Source organism: Callospermophilus lateralis, chromosome 15, assembly GCF_048772815.1.
Source record: "Callospermophilus lateralis isolate mCalLat2 chromosome 15, mCalLat2.hap1, whole genome shotgun sequence".
Classification (NCBI taxonomy): domain Eukaryota; kingdom Metazoa; phylum Chordata; class Mammalia; order Rodentia; family Sciuridae; genus Callospermophilus; species Callospermophilus lateralis.
The window spans coordinates 75414758-75430069 of NC_135319.1; the positions used below are offsets into that span (position 1 = coordinate 75414758).

General features: G+C 49.0%; 1 protein-coding gene across 3 annotated transcripts in view; it reads left to right on the top strand.

The window, feature by feature from the left end:
• Positions 1 to 1045: 1045 nt before the first annotated feature.
• Positions 1046 to 15312, top strand: part of Mxi1 (MAX interactor 1, dimerization protein) — a 72395-nt gene continuing 58128 nt past the window's right edge. For 2 of the 3 annotated variants that reach the window (XM_076834281.1, XM_076834282.1), the window contains exon 1: positions 1046 to 1510. In XM_076834281.1, the coding sequence (XP_076690396.1) occupies positions 1249 to 1510 (262 nt within the window). In that variant the 5' untranslated portion in view covers positions 1046 to 1248. Of the gene's footprint in view, positions 1511 to 3542; positions 3710 to 15312 lie in introns of those variants that run through there. The other variant, XM_076834284.1, reaches the window with a different exon arrangement.

Consider the following 15312-nt stretch of genomic DNA (forward strand, 5'->3'; position numbering starts at 1 on the left):
GCAGAATGGGGAAAGGAGTTTTAATTATATAATTCAATTCTTCTCATTTGAATTGGGCCTTTATTGAAAAAGAAGTAAAGAAAAAAACTGAATGTTGTGGCCAACATGTAATCCCAACTACAAGGGAGACTGAGGCAGAAGCAAGTTTGAACCAGCTTCTGCAATTTAGCAAGACCCTATCTCAAAAATGAAAAATAAAAATGTAGCTTAGTGGGGGTGGGGTGGGGTTGTAGCTCAGCCTTAGAATGTTCACCTAGCATGTGCAAGGTGCTGGGTTGGATCCTCAGCATCACATAAAAATAAATAAATAAATAAATAAATAAATAAATAAATAAATAAATAAAATAAAGGTATTGTGCCCAACTATAACTAAAAGAAAATAAATAAATAAAGTTAAAATAAATAAAATTTAAAAAAACGTAGTTCAGTAGTAGGGTGTTCCTGGATTCCCAGTACAGCAAAATGAAAAGGAAAAATAAATAAAAATAATTAAAAAAAAATAAAAAATAAATAAATAAGTTAATTAAAAATAAAATAAATAAATTCAAAAATATATTTAAAAATTCATAGCAGCTACCATTTTGGGGGGACTTACTGAGTGCCAGGCACTGTGCTGGATGCTTTTGGAGATATTATTTTTTTTAATATTTATTTTTTAGTTTTAGGTGGACACAATATCTTTATTCTACATTTATGTGGTGCTGAGGATCGAAACCAGTGCCTCGTGCATGCTAGGCAAGCACTCTACCACTGAACCACAACCCTGGCCCCGAGATACTATTTTTTTCTGGGAAGAAAAAAATGTTTTAGGCAGGTGCGCACTAGAGATATCAGGTATTTTTTTCCATTCTCATCAAAATACAGAGCTCTACTTGCGCTAAGATTTGGGGAGAGGCGGAGAAGGGTGCGGATTCAGACAGGGGGCGGTCCCGGCCTCGCTTGTCTCCACCTTTTATTTTGACCGGTCGGATGGTGACAGTCTCGCACTAGGACCCAGGCACCAGAGCGCCTCCGTCTGTCCTGTAGGTTCATTCAATCTCCCATACACACAGACCCACAGCGCGAGACAGAGACACACTCACACACACTCACACACACAACTGCACGCAGCGAGGCTCTGGAAGTCAGGCCGGCTCCTCGCCCCGGCGCCTCCTCCGCTTCAGCAGGCCGGGTCTCCCTGGGGCCCCAGAGCTCGGCCCGGCCGCGAAGCCCCGTAAGAGGACGAGCTCGGCGGACCCCCGGTCCTCCATGGGCAAACGCGGGCGGCCGCGCAAGGAGGCGCGCTGCGAGGGCGCGGGGCTGGCCCCCGCCGCGCCCCTGGCCGCGGCCGCGCCCCAGCCCCCGGCCCAGCCGGAGGAGCCGGCGGGGGCCAAGCCCAGGTGCCCCTTCTCGGACATTTTCAACACCAGCGAGAACTCGATGGAGAAGCACATCAACACTTTTCTGCAGAACGTGCAGATTCTGCTCGAGGCCGCCAGCTACCTGGAGCAGATCGAGAAAGAAAACAAAAGTAAGTTTGGGGGCCCCGGCTCCTCCTCCGCTCCCTGCTCTTTCTTTCTCGCCCACTTGGGCGACCCCTGTCGCCTGCTCGGCCCGCGCCCCTCCTCCCCAACACACACATCAACCCTCGGCAGTAAAGCCGGTGACACCGGAGAAAGGACACGCACGCACGCACAAAGCTGCTAAAGATGTAACAAAGACTAGTGAGGGGAGAGGGGGGCCTGTCCGTGCGTTGGTCTGTCCGTCTCCGGCAGGCTGCGAGGACAGCCCCGTAGCGGAGCGGGGGAGTGTTGTTGTTTGCTGACAACTGAGCCGAGAGCTCATCTCTTCGAGGTCGCCTTCCCCCCCCCCCCCCACCTCCTCGGAGCCTTCTTGGGCAGACAAGTGTTGTTTTTCTGTTGCTCGTTCCTGGGTTGGGTGGGGATTAGAAGCCGAAAGTTGGAGACCGTAGCAAGCTCAGGGGTTCCAGAAAGAAAACGCACAGACACGCTAAAACAATAACAACCACCACCACCACTGCCACCAGGCAGCTACCCACGCCGTGGGCTCGGGCTCTGGCTCTCCCTTCTGTCGGGTTTTCCTCCCCACTCGCAGGAGGACTGAGCTCAGGCCGTCAGGTCCACGGACACAGCCCCCCCCCCCGCCTCCGTTGCCCTGGTGTGCCACTGCCCCCAGCCCCCAAAGAAACAGGCCGGCAGGGCCAGACCGCTCCAGCAGCTCGCCGCGGACCCGCTGTCCTGCGCTGGGGAAACTTGGCGAGGGAGACGTGGCTAGGAGGAAACTTTGAAATCTCACAGAAACAATAGTTGGGGAAGAAGGTGTGGGCTGTTGTGTGCGATTTCTTTATTTTTCGGGAGAGAACTCCCGAGTGAGCGCGCAGAGCGAGCAAGGCAAACCCCTTCCAGGGTCGATTTTTACTGTCCCCCGACCCCCAGATTCAGGTGGAGAGTGTTGCGGTGTGTTGCGGGGGGGGGGGTGCTGAGAACTCCACCCAGGCCTAGCTTCCTTTTTGTATTTGTTTGTTTCATTTTTGTCACTGCCAGCGAGTCCCCAGCTCTCCCCAGGCAGTAGACTCACAGCCTTTACCGGGGCACGCGTGTGCGGCGTCTCCAACACCGTCCTCAGAATAATAGCTAGGAAAAGGAAGAAGGGGCCAAGACAGATAGAACGACAGACAGAAGGAAACTGGGATGTTTAATCTGTCCGAACAAGTAGGATGATCAATGAGACATGAGAGAGCGAGCAAGAGAGCAAGCAAGAGAGAGAAATCCGATTGCAACGTGTCAGATCTTGCACCCCCCCCCCCAGCCCAACATAACAACAACCCTCAAATACAAAAACATCATCGCTGACCGACACTCCAGGCCTTCAGGGGTATAGTAACGGTGTGATGGCAGTGCAATTGTGCAGACGTTGTAAGACCAAAACAAGGATTTTTGTGTTGGGAGGTCGGTGGTGCGTTCTTTTCTTTCTCTTCTCGCCTGTTTTCTCGGAATGCTTGGGTTGCGAGAGAGGTGCATCGCAGGCTGTGTAACCGAGTCGCTGGGAGATTATTAAGGGTGTGTGTGTGTGTATGTGTGTGTGTGTGTGTGTGGGTGCATTCATCTGGAGGATAGTTTCTGAAAAGCGAGAGCTGATGGGGAGCTGGGTGAAGACGTGGTTTTGTTTGGTGTGTTTGCTTTTGTTGCAGGGGGAGGGGCGCGATTTCTTTAGCCGTCCCCTCCCGGGTTCCCGGTCTCTGGAGTCTGTCCCGTGGCGCCGGCCCTGGCTGGGAGTGCACCCAAAGAGGGCACCTTGGCAGTGTGTAGCGAACCTGGCTTGCCCCCCAACATACCCCAGCGAGGCGTATTGAGGAGGCGGCCAGAGCTTCCTCAGCGTCCCGCGCCCCCCCCCCCCTTTCGCACCCGCAGACAATCGGAGACCTCCCTCCGCCCCACCCCACCCCCCCGCCGCCCTCGCCGCCGCCACCTCCTTGTTTACCCGGTGCCGGGGCTCCGGCGTGGCCACCAGTCACGTAAGCAGAAAGCCGGGCGCGCCGGGCCGGGCTGCCCCGTGTGGGGAGGGCCCGCGGCGGTCGAGCGGGGCTCTAGAGGCCGGTGAAGCCAAGGGGCTTTTTCCCGGCCCCTCTCCCGAAGCACCAGCGCTGCCAACCTGCCAGCCCCCCAGAGGGGGTCGGGAGCCTTAGCGCCCCAGTCAAAGTCAACTTCGTGTACGTAATCAGCCCCTCGGCCCCGCAGCCCCCCGCCTTCGGCAGGCTCCCCAAGGGAGTATTTTTAGCTCTCTCGGCTCTTTTCGCCACCGCTGTTTGGCTGTAAATGACGTGATGCCAACGGCCCCCAGATTTCCCCGAGAGCGTGGGGCGCTGCACTATGTTGGGCTCCGCTGCAGGGGCCCGGCTCCAGGCCCTCGCCCGCTCCCCAACAGCTCTCGAAGATGGGGGGTGTTGTCCAGCAAACTCCAGCGACCACCCGCAGGACCCTCTATTATCCCCGCGGCAAACTGGAGCTGCCCACGGGGGCCACTTGTCCTCCCCATTCTCCCCCCGCCCCCAGGTCTTGGTCTCCCGGTACGGAAAACGGCGGGCCCTACATCTATCTCGTTTTATTGGGGGCGCTTCTTCGCGCTGGCGGCGCTCGCCGTTGTTTTCTGCTGGCTGCACACAATGCCCGCGCGTCACGGCGGTCCGCGTGTGCACAGCAATAACGCGAGTCGGGGGGCGGGTCGTGCGTGCGCCGGGCTCGGGCACTGCGGGTCGCTCCGCGCGCGCGGGGCTTGTTTTGCTCCAGAGCTCTGCTTTCCGAAACGCTTACATCATTCAGTTGTTGGGGGAGGGAGAGGGATCTAGGCGTTCGGATAGGATTCCAGCAATTCCCAGGTCCCTAGTTTTGGGAAGGAAGCAAGGACCCTAGCTCTTTAGTTAGTAAGATGGTGTGGGGGGTGCTCAGGTTTTGTTTGTTGTGCATCTTCTTTATAGGTCACTACTGCAAAGGGCATTGCTGGCCGGCTCAGGTGCACAACCTCTCCGCCTTCATTTCAGCGAGTTCCCCTGTAATCACTTGATCTCAGTTTCTCCGCCTCCTCCTCCTCCCCCTCCCAGCTCGAGACACATGGTTTCCACATGGAGACAAACTTCTTTCCTCCGACTGGACTTGACCTAGCTGCGTCGTCCAGCCAATCCGCAGCCTCACTCTCGTATGACGTCACGCGTTGCTGAGGCCGGAGACTGGGGGGCGGGGCCAGGATGCTGGCCAGGAAATCTCTGGGAGCTGTAGTGCAGCCAGCTGGTCCAGTCGCTTCTTAAAGGGACGCTTTTCTCCCCAGAGACTAATGTTGGCCCTTCCATTTCGGGTTCTATGAGACCTTCTCGAGATGCACCGATAGCCCCCGGTCATGAGTTCACCAAGTTCCGTTTTTACTGTTTGCAAAGTAGTCACTTGGCAGGAACTTGCCTTATTTTCCATTGTAGCCAGAACTGCTTTTCATTGCCTCCTTGAGGTTTCCTTACTAGGAGTGTTCACCAAGCTGTGGCCACAGCGCTGAACTATTTCCAGTAGATAGGGTGAGTTTTCTTGGGAAAGGGGTTCAAATTGAGTTACTCAGTGTTGACCATCCTCGGTGAGCCAGGTAAGGGATTTCCTAGGAAATGCAGGTACATTCTCCTCAAATGCCAAACTGATATGAATACTTAGGAAGCTCCAGTTGAAGGCCTCCAGAAATATTAGTCATGAAGGCTGTGACCCTGTTATCACAAATTCAGAACGTATATGTAAGTAAACATACCTATGGCATCATCACCTATATGCTTGTGGAATCCAGTGGAAGGGAGGCAATTAAGGACTAATAATTAGAAACAAGTTTAGTTCCTGCTTTGGAAAAGGTTAAAACTAAAAGGGAAGAAGAGGTTTACAAAAGGGATGTTACATGCAAAAAAGCTGTTTCATAGCTATGAGAACAGATACAGTCTAGAGAAGAGAAACTAGCTTCCCAGTGTCTGGGGACAGTGGCTTTGGAGGCAACACTTAAGATAGGGAAGGATGATTAGAATGGGAGCAGAAAGCCCAAGGTTGTGTGGCTCTCTGGAGTGGATTACCTGAGTTGGGGGGTGGAGTGTTAGGAAGGGCACAGATAGGCTACACAGCAGCCTCTTCCTCCTAGTGGAGGAAGCTGCTGTTGGGAGTTGCCACTGTGTGGTGTCACTTGGCCCCACCCTGCCTTCCTGACTTAATCTCCTCTGCCCAACCATGAAACCTCTGCTCCTGTCCAGCAGGTCCACCAGCAAGCAGACTTCACAGTCATGTCTCTGTGCTTGACTCAGACTCCTCCTTCTGTTTAGAATACCCTCCTTCTCTCACTCCCCTGGGTTTTCTATCTCATACCCTCCCTTTGAAACTTAGGTCAGTTCCCACCTGCTCCATGAGGCCTCCCTGCTATTTCAGCCCACTTGGCTCTATTTCTTGGATCAGAGAGGTGAGAGAGTGAAAGCTTTGCAGTCATATGGAACAGGAACCTAGATTTCTACTCTGCTATTTACTGGCTGTGTGACCTTGTACACAAGTTACTTAGCCTCTCTGAGGTTCCATTTGTAAAATGGACATAATAATAGCACCTCATCACTGCTAAACAACTAAAGGAAGCACCGTTTTAGACATTTAAAAGAGTACCTGAAATATAATAGGTGCTGAATAAATAGTAACTTCTCTGAGCTTTGGCAGCCATTACCATGTAATTCTCTACTTGCTTCCTGTGCGTTGGCTTTATCCTCACAGGAAGATTATTAGTATCTTAAGGGAAAAGATCAACTACCGTATTTCAGTTTATGTCACCTGTTATATATAATATGACACTGGGCATACAAGTAGACACTTGATATAAATTTCTTGATTGGTTGGATTTGTCCTTTCCTGGCTCTGGCATGGTGATCAGGTTAGAAGGCCAGGGAACATAACAGATTTTCTGAAGACTCGGAGAAGAGTTGGAAATACTGATCTCTGAGTGCCATTGGTTGATAAGACCAGGGCCTGTGAGATGATGGGTCAGACTTAGAGAGCTGAAACTGCATTTTGTCCTTAGCAAAAACCTGAGAAGGAGTAAGTTGACTGGCTTAGAAAGCAGGGCGCTGGTGCGACTTACGCTAACATGGAGGGCTTTGGTGGCAAGTAACACTCAATTGGGTCACACTTCTGCAGGGGGTGCATTTTATGATGAATTAATTCATTCCACAATTATGGATTGAGCATCTACTATGTGTGATTGCTTTTTTCTGCTAACTCTGTGGGTTGATTTATGGTGTGCATGGAGGAACAGGGTATTTGTTCTTAGGAGACTTGTGTGAAGAGCATAGTTAAATCGGTCTCTATTTCCTCTGCCTCTTAAATTGTGATCCCTGTATTCAACTTTCTTTTCCCCCGATTTAAGTATTATCTCTGCCCAGTGGTCAATGCCAAAGGTAGACTTTTGAGCATATCACTGTGACTTTCAGAGTCCCAGAGCTTCCAGGGACTAGGAAGGGGATGTAGGGAGTGGGGACAAGGCCTTTGGAAGTTAGGCAAGCTGAATTGGGTCATTCTTGCTTTGGGGGGAAAAGGAGATTCCCTCAGGTACCAAGGGAAAACAGTAGCTGCTTATGAATCTTCTGTCTCTAACCCACATGCTGTCCCATGGGCACACCCCAGAAGTGGGAATTTTCATTTGGGGGATGTCCTGGCAAAAATCTAGAGGTGAAACTGCAGGAAATGAAGAAGACACCATCATGCAGCAACAGCAGCTACTTGCATTGTATAATATAAGTACTGGCTGCCATTGATTGAGCACGGACTGTATACTCAATATAAAGCTGAACGCGGGCCACCTCCTCCAGTTTTCACAGCAAGCCTATGATGCGTGCAGTTCTATTATCCCCATTTTACAGAGGAGGTAACCAAGGAGGTTGCCAGGGGTGCTGGTAATTTTCCCAAAGGTCACATGGTTAGTAAGTGGCAGAGCTGAACTTGCAACCTAGGCCTCCAATTCCAGAGCCTGCAGTCTTAACTAGACACACGTGTGCTCATTTTACAGCCAAGGAATGAAGTCCAAATGGGTGAAATGACTTGCTCAAGGTCACCCAGCAACGTGAAACAGAGCTGGTATTTGGAACACCCTGTTGATTGTCCAAGGTCTTCCTGCAATACACCTTGCTTAGAAAAGGCTTGGAAGTGAGGTTGGCCACAGAATAGCCAGCCAGAGAGGGTTTTTTTTATTTTTCTGAGTCCGTCAACCCGTCTGGCCGTAACTCAAGTTTAGGGTTCCTAGGAAACAACACCCCCTCCCGCAGCTTTTCCCAAGTCTATCCTCTGGGCATATTAGAGAACTTGGGGCTGTTGCTATGGTACTGGGGCCAACAGCAGGTTCATCAAAAGCCGGGTCTTTTCCCTTAAAAAAAAAAAAAAAAAAAAAGGCAAAAAAACCAGGCCCTGCAGAAATGGAATTGGCCACAAAGATTTGCATCAGTCATTGTGGCTTTTTCTGTTTTAGATCCCCCTGCCTCCCCACCCCACCCCCTCCTCCTTACCACCACTGCTTTCTATAAATACAGTTGGATAAATATTGATTTAAACCGGGTTTCTGGAGGAGAAGCACATGCTTGCCCTGGCTTGGTCTTCACTTAGATACCACCAGTATGTCAGGCCTGACACACCCAACCCCCGACAGCTCTGGCTTCCAAGTGACCAGCTTTGGGGAGGTGAGTTGTGGTTTTGTGGCTTTTGAGGTTAAAAAAAAAGAAAGAAAGAAAGAAAGGAGAAAAAAGTAAAAAAGCAATAACCCAGCAAGAAATTGAAATCTTCTTGCAGAGTGAAGTAAGCAATTCTCAGTAGGCAGGAATGGGGGAGGCTTATGACAGTCTGCCTTCTGTACCATCCTCTCCTTTTCCCATCCTTTCTTCCTTTCCATTTTGGGTTTCCTGTTTAAAGGAGGCAGGTGGTAAAACTGAGCATCAGAACCAGAAGGAGCCCCTGAGGTCACAGAGCTTCTGTCACCCTCTCTAAACAGGCAAGGAGGAGGAGGCCCAGAGAGGGACAGTAGCTCATTCAAGGTAACACAGCAGAGACAGAACCAGGTCCCTCCTGCCTGATATGAGAATGGGTCACAGACAGAGCCCCAAACAGCTTTTGTTTTACAGGTCAGGTGCTCATAAAGTCAGCAATTCTCCAGCCTGGTTTACTGATCCCAGGGTGTGACCGGTTGTTGCTGAGGTCATTGCAACATTCTTAATGGTCTTTCAAAATGAAGCTAATTTGAATTTGCCATACTTAGAAAAATATTTTCTTTTACATATGGGGGATGGGGAGGAGCCAGAAGGTGGTGACAGTAATGACCGCATTACCCCAAATCCTAACTAAGGAGGAGGAATTCAATCTTCCCAAGGAGGCCTCCTTCTGAAGATGGTGGGTGTTCAGAACTCATACTGAGGCAGGGGTAGGGGGTTGGGGTGGGGGAGAACCTGACTTCAGTTCTGCAGGAACAGACACCTGCTATCTGAGTTTTGTGCTAAATTTAAGGAAAGCAATTGTCTGTGATATCATTGTCCCTAGGGGGCCTGGACAGAGGTGTTAAGGCTGTCACCGTCAGACTTGATTTCTCTGGCCAAACTAATGGGCACTTGCCATCATTATTCTGGGCTAAAGGCTCCTCCTTTCTGACATCTTGGCAGAATGCTGTACGTATGAACTCCTTATGAAGCATTTTGAAAGTTCAGGTGGCCCTTGCTTTGAGCAATAAATTTCCTGGAAATATATGCAAACAGAATCCCTTTTTTATAAAATTTAGATTAGAAATATTGTCTTGAAAAGGTTATTGCAACAACTTCTTTGATAAGTTGTAGAATTAGGCTGCATGCCAGTATCTCTCTCTAAATTTGTTCTGTGCATTTTTTTTTTTTTGTTTTTGTTTCTCATTTGGTGATTAAATGGGTATTTAAGAAGCACATACTTGCTGGTCCTGGCAGTATTGTCCTGCCCTCATGGAGTGCGGACTCCATCCCAGTGCCGGGTTTTGGAAATTCCGTTTTCTTACCTAGAGCCCCCATAGTATGAAATGGCGGTTGACTTAGGCTTTGTGTGTTTGGTTCTAACCATTAGCACAGATAGGATGTAAACTTATCCTGGATTTCTAAAAGGAGTAATCCTTTTCCTTGCTGCCCCCCCTCCCTAGTCCAGTGTTTAAAATGTTTTACATTTTTGGGTTTGTCCTTGTAATTTCTACAGACCTGACTTAAAAACTGCCCGAGCTTAGGAATCCAAGTACCATGTAAGCAGCCTTGTAAATAAACACATTCTGCTCTCAGTTCTTTACAAATGGGGCCTCCTGCCCTTGGAGGAGTGTCCATTCCACTTACTGTGGAGCCCACTCTCCCATACAAGATGCCCTTAGTCACATACCTCTAATATCCAGCTCCAGTGTCTGCTAAGGAGATTTAAACACAGCCAAATTAGAAAGATCAACACTGTCCTGAAGGAGAAGGAGATTGGGAAGTTCAAACTGAAGCCCAAAAGGGGGATCTGGATTGCCCACTATCTGAAATATTTCACTCTGTATCTTTACTGCCATTATCAAGGACACCGAGTGAAGATGGTTTGGACGAGGTAGGCTGTTGTACTGAAGTGGAGGGCAGACCTGTTTCTGGCCATGGATGGCAAGTGGGAGCTGGTATGACCTTTGATTTTTTTTTCTTCAGGGTCCAGAGCTACCTTCTTGGGTCTCTGTGCCATCTCCCTCTTATTTCCATTCATAGCCCGACCATCCCTGTCCTGTTTCTCAGCTCCAAACTTCTAAGTGCCTTGCATATAACCCTCATTCTTTGTACCAGCTGTAAAGTTTAGTTCAATGCAACAGATAATTTTAGAAGAACCAAAAGTGATTCTAAAAAATGAAGCATGTATGGCTTCCAGTTCAAGTTGTGTATTCCAGCTCAAATATTAGCCAAATAGAAACCAATAAACAATTCTAGTCTGTCTCCTGGGAGTCTGATAACCTGTCCCCAAGAGGGCTGCTGATAAGTGCATTCTCTTCTCTGTTTTCCAAAGGAATAGTGACAATGGTCCCCTTTTACTGGGCATTTACTATATGCCAGCACAATGCGAAGTGCTTTAAATGGAATCCTCATGCACATCCAAGAGGCAGGTGCCATAATCATCCTCATTTTCTAGAGGAGGAGAGCCCCAGCTTTCCCAAGGCCACCTGCTGACCACAGTGGAGCTGACACTCTTTCTTCGTTAGGGAGTAAGCCTCAGGGAGCATGAAGCTCGTAAGAGGCAAGAAATAGAATCTAGAATGTTGGAAGTCCAGGCTGAGGGTCCCTTGGGGATGCTTCCCTGGAGTGACTTCCTTTTCTCCCTGCTTGTCCTAGACAGAGAAAAGGCAGCCAAAACCTTAGTGGTGTTTTGGGGACTGACACTGAAGCCCTTTCCCTGGAGGATGATGGTCTAGGGTGTTGCTGCTGACGTGTACAGTGCCACCTTGCCCAGCAACCCCTGGGGAACTCACCCGACCAGTAGGGCTCCTGTGGCTTTGCACGTTGGGTTCTCAGGGCTGTGACTCCACACCCTGTCAGGCCACACTAGGCTCCTGGAGGGCGCCCCAGCTTGTAGGGCAACTGGGCTGGCCTGTGGTTGGAGCCAAGGGCTTTTGAGAGAAGCCAGAGGAGAGAGGCGGGTGTGCGCTGCAGAGATGAGCTGGAGGCCTCCGGCTGCAAAACTGTGACACTGGGGCCAGCTGGTTCCTGTCAAGCGACGTAGGTCCAGCCAGCCTCTTCCTCTCCCGGAATGAGATCAAGGAAGCAAGAGTGATCTTAAGTATTGCCAGGTCCACATTACTCCCTTGTTTAAAGCACTTCAGAAGTTTCTTTTTTGGGCTGGGGCTGTGGCTCAGAGGTAGAGTGCTTGCCTACCATGTGTGAGGCACTGGGTTCGATCCCCAGCACCACATACACATAAAAATCAAGATATTGTGTCCACCTATAACTAAAAAATAAATATATATTTTTAAAAAGTTTCTTTTTTGGTGTCATTGCCTGCCATGGCTTCACCTGTGCTTTTTAGAGAGAGTGTGATTCGGGGGTCGGCAGGGTTGGCATCCCCCAGAACCTTGCCAGACACGGGGCTCCCAGGCCCCAGCCCAGACCTACTGAATCAGAATCTGCATTTACCATCATTCTCAGACATTTGTGTGCTCCTTAAAGTCTGAGAAGATGTCCTAGATAATCTTTGTAACTCTCCAGACCCCCTCTCACTAAAGCTACCTCCCTCTTTATCACTGAATCCTTAGCCAGGCTACTTATTGCAATTTACAGTTGTTTTACTTATCATGTGTCTGTCAGGCTAAAATATAAGCACCTTGAGGACAGGGACCAGAAGTAGTTTAGTTCATTATTCTATCTTCAGCATAGTGTCCAGCATATGATAGATACTTAAGAAATATATGTTGAATTAATAATGAGTTTTCTGCCTTTAACTTTCTGACCTAGTGTTTCTTAGCAGGAGCGCTATTGGGGGCACAGATCTTTGCAGATGAGTGTGGAATATTGCAAAACTTAACATCCTTGGTTCCCATGCACCGAATTCCACTGGAATCCCCTAATCATTGCAATACTAAGACATTTCTAAAGCCCCCTGGAGAAATAGGATTGCCCTTTATCGAGACCATTGGCCTAGCCAATTTTGTCTTACCAGAACCATGCACACAGTTGGTTCTGTTTATCCCAACAGCTGGAAGGCTGACATTTTGTCCTGAACTTTCTGGAGAATCCCAGTGTCCTAGAATCAGAATGCTAGAGCTGGAAGAGAGGGTGAGATCACCCACGTCTTTGGACAGACAAGAGCCTGGTCTTTTTACTATAAACGCTGCACCCGAGGCTGCGCCCTGGCAAGAGCCAGCAGGGGCTGAATGTGTGATTTAGTGCCCAAGACCTTCCGGGGCCGAAGAGTAACCTCTACAAGTTTGTGCTACCTGAAGGCAAGTGGTGATGCCAAGGGGTGGGGTCAGGGCCACTTTAAGCCAGCTCCTGGCAGGGAGTTAGGGTGACCCAGGTTGGGGGCAAGAATGTGGGGCATCCTCTTAGAAGCCGCAAAAAGTCTCTGACAGTCTTTTTGTTTTTTAAGGCTTTAAACTCAAGTTGCATCTAACTTGAAAGACTAGATCCTTGCCATACTGAAACCTGACAAATGCAACACAAAGGAAAACTAGTTTATTCTTGCTTCTGAATATAGCTGCAAAAATTCTAAACAAAATAGTCACTTGTGGAATTGAGCAGTGCTTCAGAAGAATAACATACCATGGCTGACCAGGTCATTGCCAGCTATGGCTGAAAGTCCTGAAATCTACCAGTGTAAACAATTACAGGCACAGATGACAGCGGCAAATGATGAAAAATAATTCGACAAAAGTATTTGGGAGGCATTCCTAATGGAGGCAAATACTTAATACAACAAAAGCTAGTTTGTCTGTGGTGGGTGGTCTTTTAATTAAAGTGCCATAGTGGCCCCAGAGCTTGTGTTCATCACCAGTAGAGAAGGAGTTATTCTGGGAGTAGCTTTTTCTTAGGGAAGAATGAAACCTGAACAGAAAACCAAAGCAGCTTTCAGATTGTTTTGGAATGTTACTTGATCTTGATATTTAAAGGATTGGGGCTTCACAGGTTTAAAAGACGACTTGCTCCATTTTGGTTTTATTCCCCCTTTAAACATGAATCAACCAGAAAAAGAATTATGGAGATGAGAAGAGAGCATAGGGTTTAAGCCTGGGTTCTAATCCTTCTCCATCAATTTGATAGTTAAGCTGTGTGGCCTTGGGCAAGTTACCATGCCTCTCTGAGCTTCAGTGCCCTCAACTGAAAAATAGAGACTGGATTGAGAAATGAGTTCAGTAATATACACTTCTATGGCATAAACCATGAAACCATTTGGGTGAATATTCACTTGGCACAACCCTAGCAAACCCTTCAGAATACCTTCTCAGTTGCACCCTAGTATGCCCCCCAAGTGGGGTGCTCTGGAGCCAGTTACATGTACATATTAACTGAGTCCTGCAATGCAGATTTCTTCTTGGGTCCAAGTTCATGCAAGAAAGAAGGAAAAGGACATTCAAGAGATTAATGCATCCATTATAATCACTGAAATAGGCTGCTGAAATAAGGGGCTTTTAATAAAATGGAAGAAGCCCTTTCCTATGAGAAGAGCTGGGTCAGGATGGAAGTCAAGTGCAGCTGTTTGAGCGTTTGCCAGTGGTCTGATCTCACCAGAAAAACTGGAGTTAAAAAACAACAAACTTCCAGATTCTGCCATCTCGGATTAACACTGCCCCCCTGCCGCTGTCCCCTCCCCATGTCCTTTCCCTTTCTTCCCATCTGGGGCACCTGGGTAGCTTGGTGCTTTTCCGTGAGGTTGGGATGGCAGTCGGCAGCCCTGGAGACCAGAGCCCTGGGAGGAGGCAGCCACCTCTCGGGTTTAGCATTACGTCATCCCTTCTAGACCCAAATTTATCTCGGCTGCACACAGACCCGCAGCTCTGAGCTGCCGCTGACTCGAGGAGAGCTTACGCATGAAGTTAGGCAGGGCTGACTCACTGGGCAGAGGAAGGTTTTCTGCAGTTCTTCACGTTTCTGGGCCCTGGGGGAAGAGGAGGGGAGGAGGCTGTGGTCCTTGTTTTGGGGTGGGGGATGGAAAGATATCTAACTGTTACTGTTCTCATTTAGGACTTAAGAGCTTACCCTCCCCTGTGGGCAACCTTGATCATTTGAAAACCTCCACCCTTCAAGATAATTGCAGAAAACAGTGCTTACATGGCTAAAGCGCTTTGCAGATCCGGGGAAACTGTCTGAAGCACCAAGTGTCAACCAGGTGACTTTGGACTTGTAATGTAACCTCAGGCCCCCCTCCCTCTCCTTCTCTCCTCTCTGCAGAAGAGATATAACACATCAGTCTTCAGTGTTATGAATTTGCAATAATCACTTAGAAATTCGCATTTAGTATACTGTGTAGGGATTGGGGGAGGAGAAGAGAGGGCACCCAAACAATCGAGAGCTTCACCAACTTTCTTCAGAAGGTAGGTTGTCCCCGTCCAGGTTGTGATTATTAAAGGGCCTGGAGACTCTGGGAGACTTTTTCCATTTTCAAAGGAGATTTCCCCAGCGAGAAATACTGGAAGGAGAAGACAGAATCAGAGACTACCGGTAAGATTCCAGATTCTTTATGCCAGTAGATTTCGGCAGCCTTACCTTTCCCATTTGCCCATCTACATTTGTAGTGCAGGCTGGGTTCTTCTGAGCAAAAGAAAAGCCATGGCTGTCTCTGAGTTGCCCCAGGTTGAGGCTTGTGCTCAGGATGGTTTGGGGTAGCATCACTCTCCTGATGGTAATACCCAGCGCTTTTTGCTGTGGGAGGCCCTGGTAGCCAAGCAAGGCCTTCAGGAGGCATCTGGAACAGGGAGAAGGAGCGGCTCCTCATTCCTCAGTTATTGCTAGAAAATGCTGGAGATGTCTGTGCATAAACCAGCCCTTCACATTGCCCACTGCCCACCATCACCACTACCTCTTCTCCTCTTCACCATGGGCTGGTGACCTTTACGTGACTCTCATGCTGTATCCATCTCCTCATCTGCCTCTTGGCTATGGCTTTTGAGAAAAGGCTGTCAAATTCACCCTAAGGTCAACTGTGAAGGGCCACCCACAGGCCCCACACATCTATTTAATTTTCTGTTACTAATGTGCTCTGGCTCTGTGATCTATGGAATTCAACCCGTCTTGAATTCATGTATATTTTCAGGTTGTGTTACTTTTCTTGG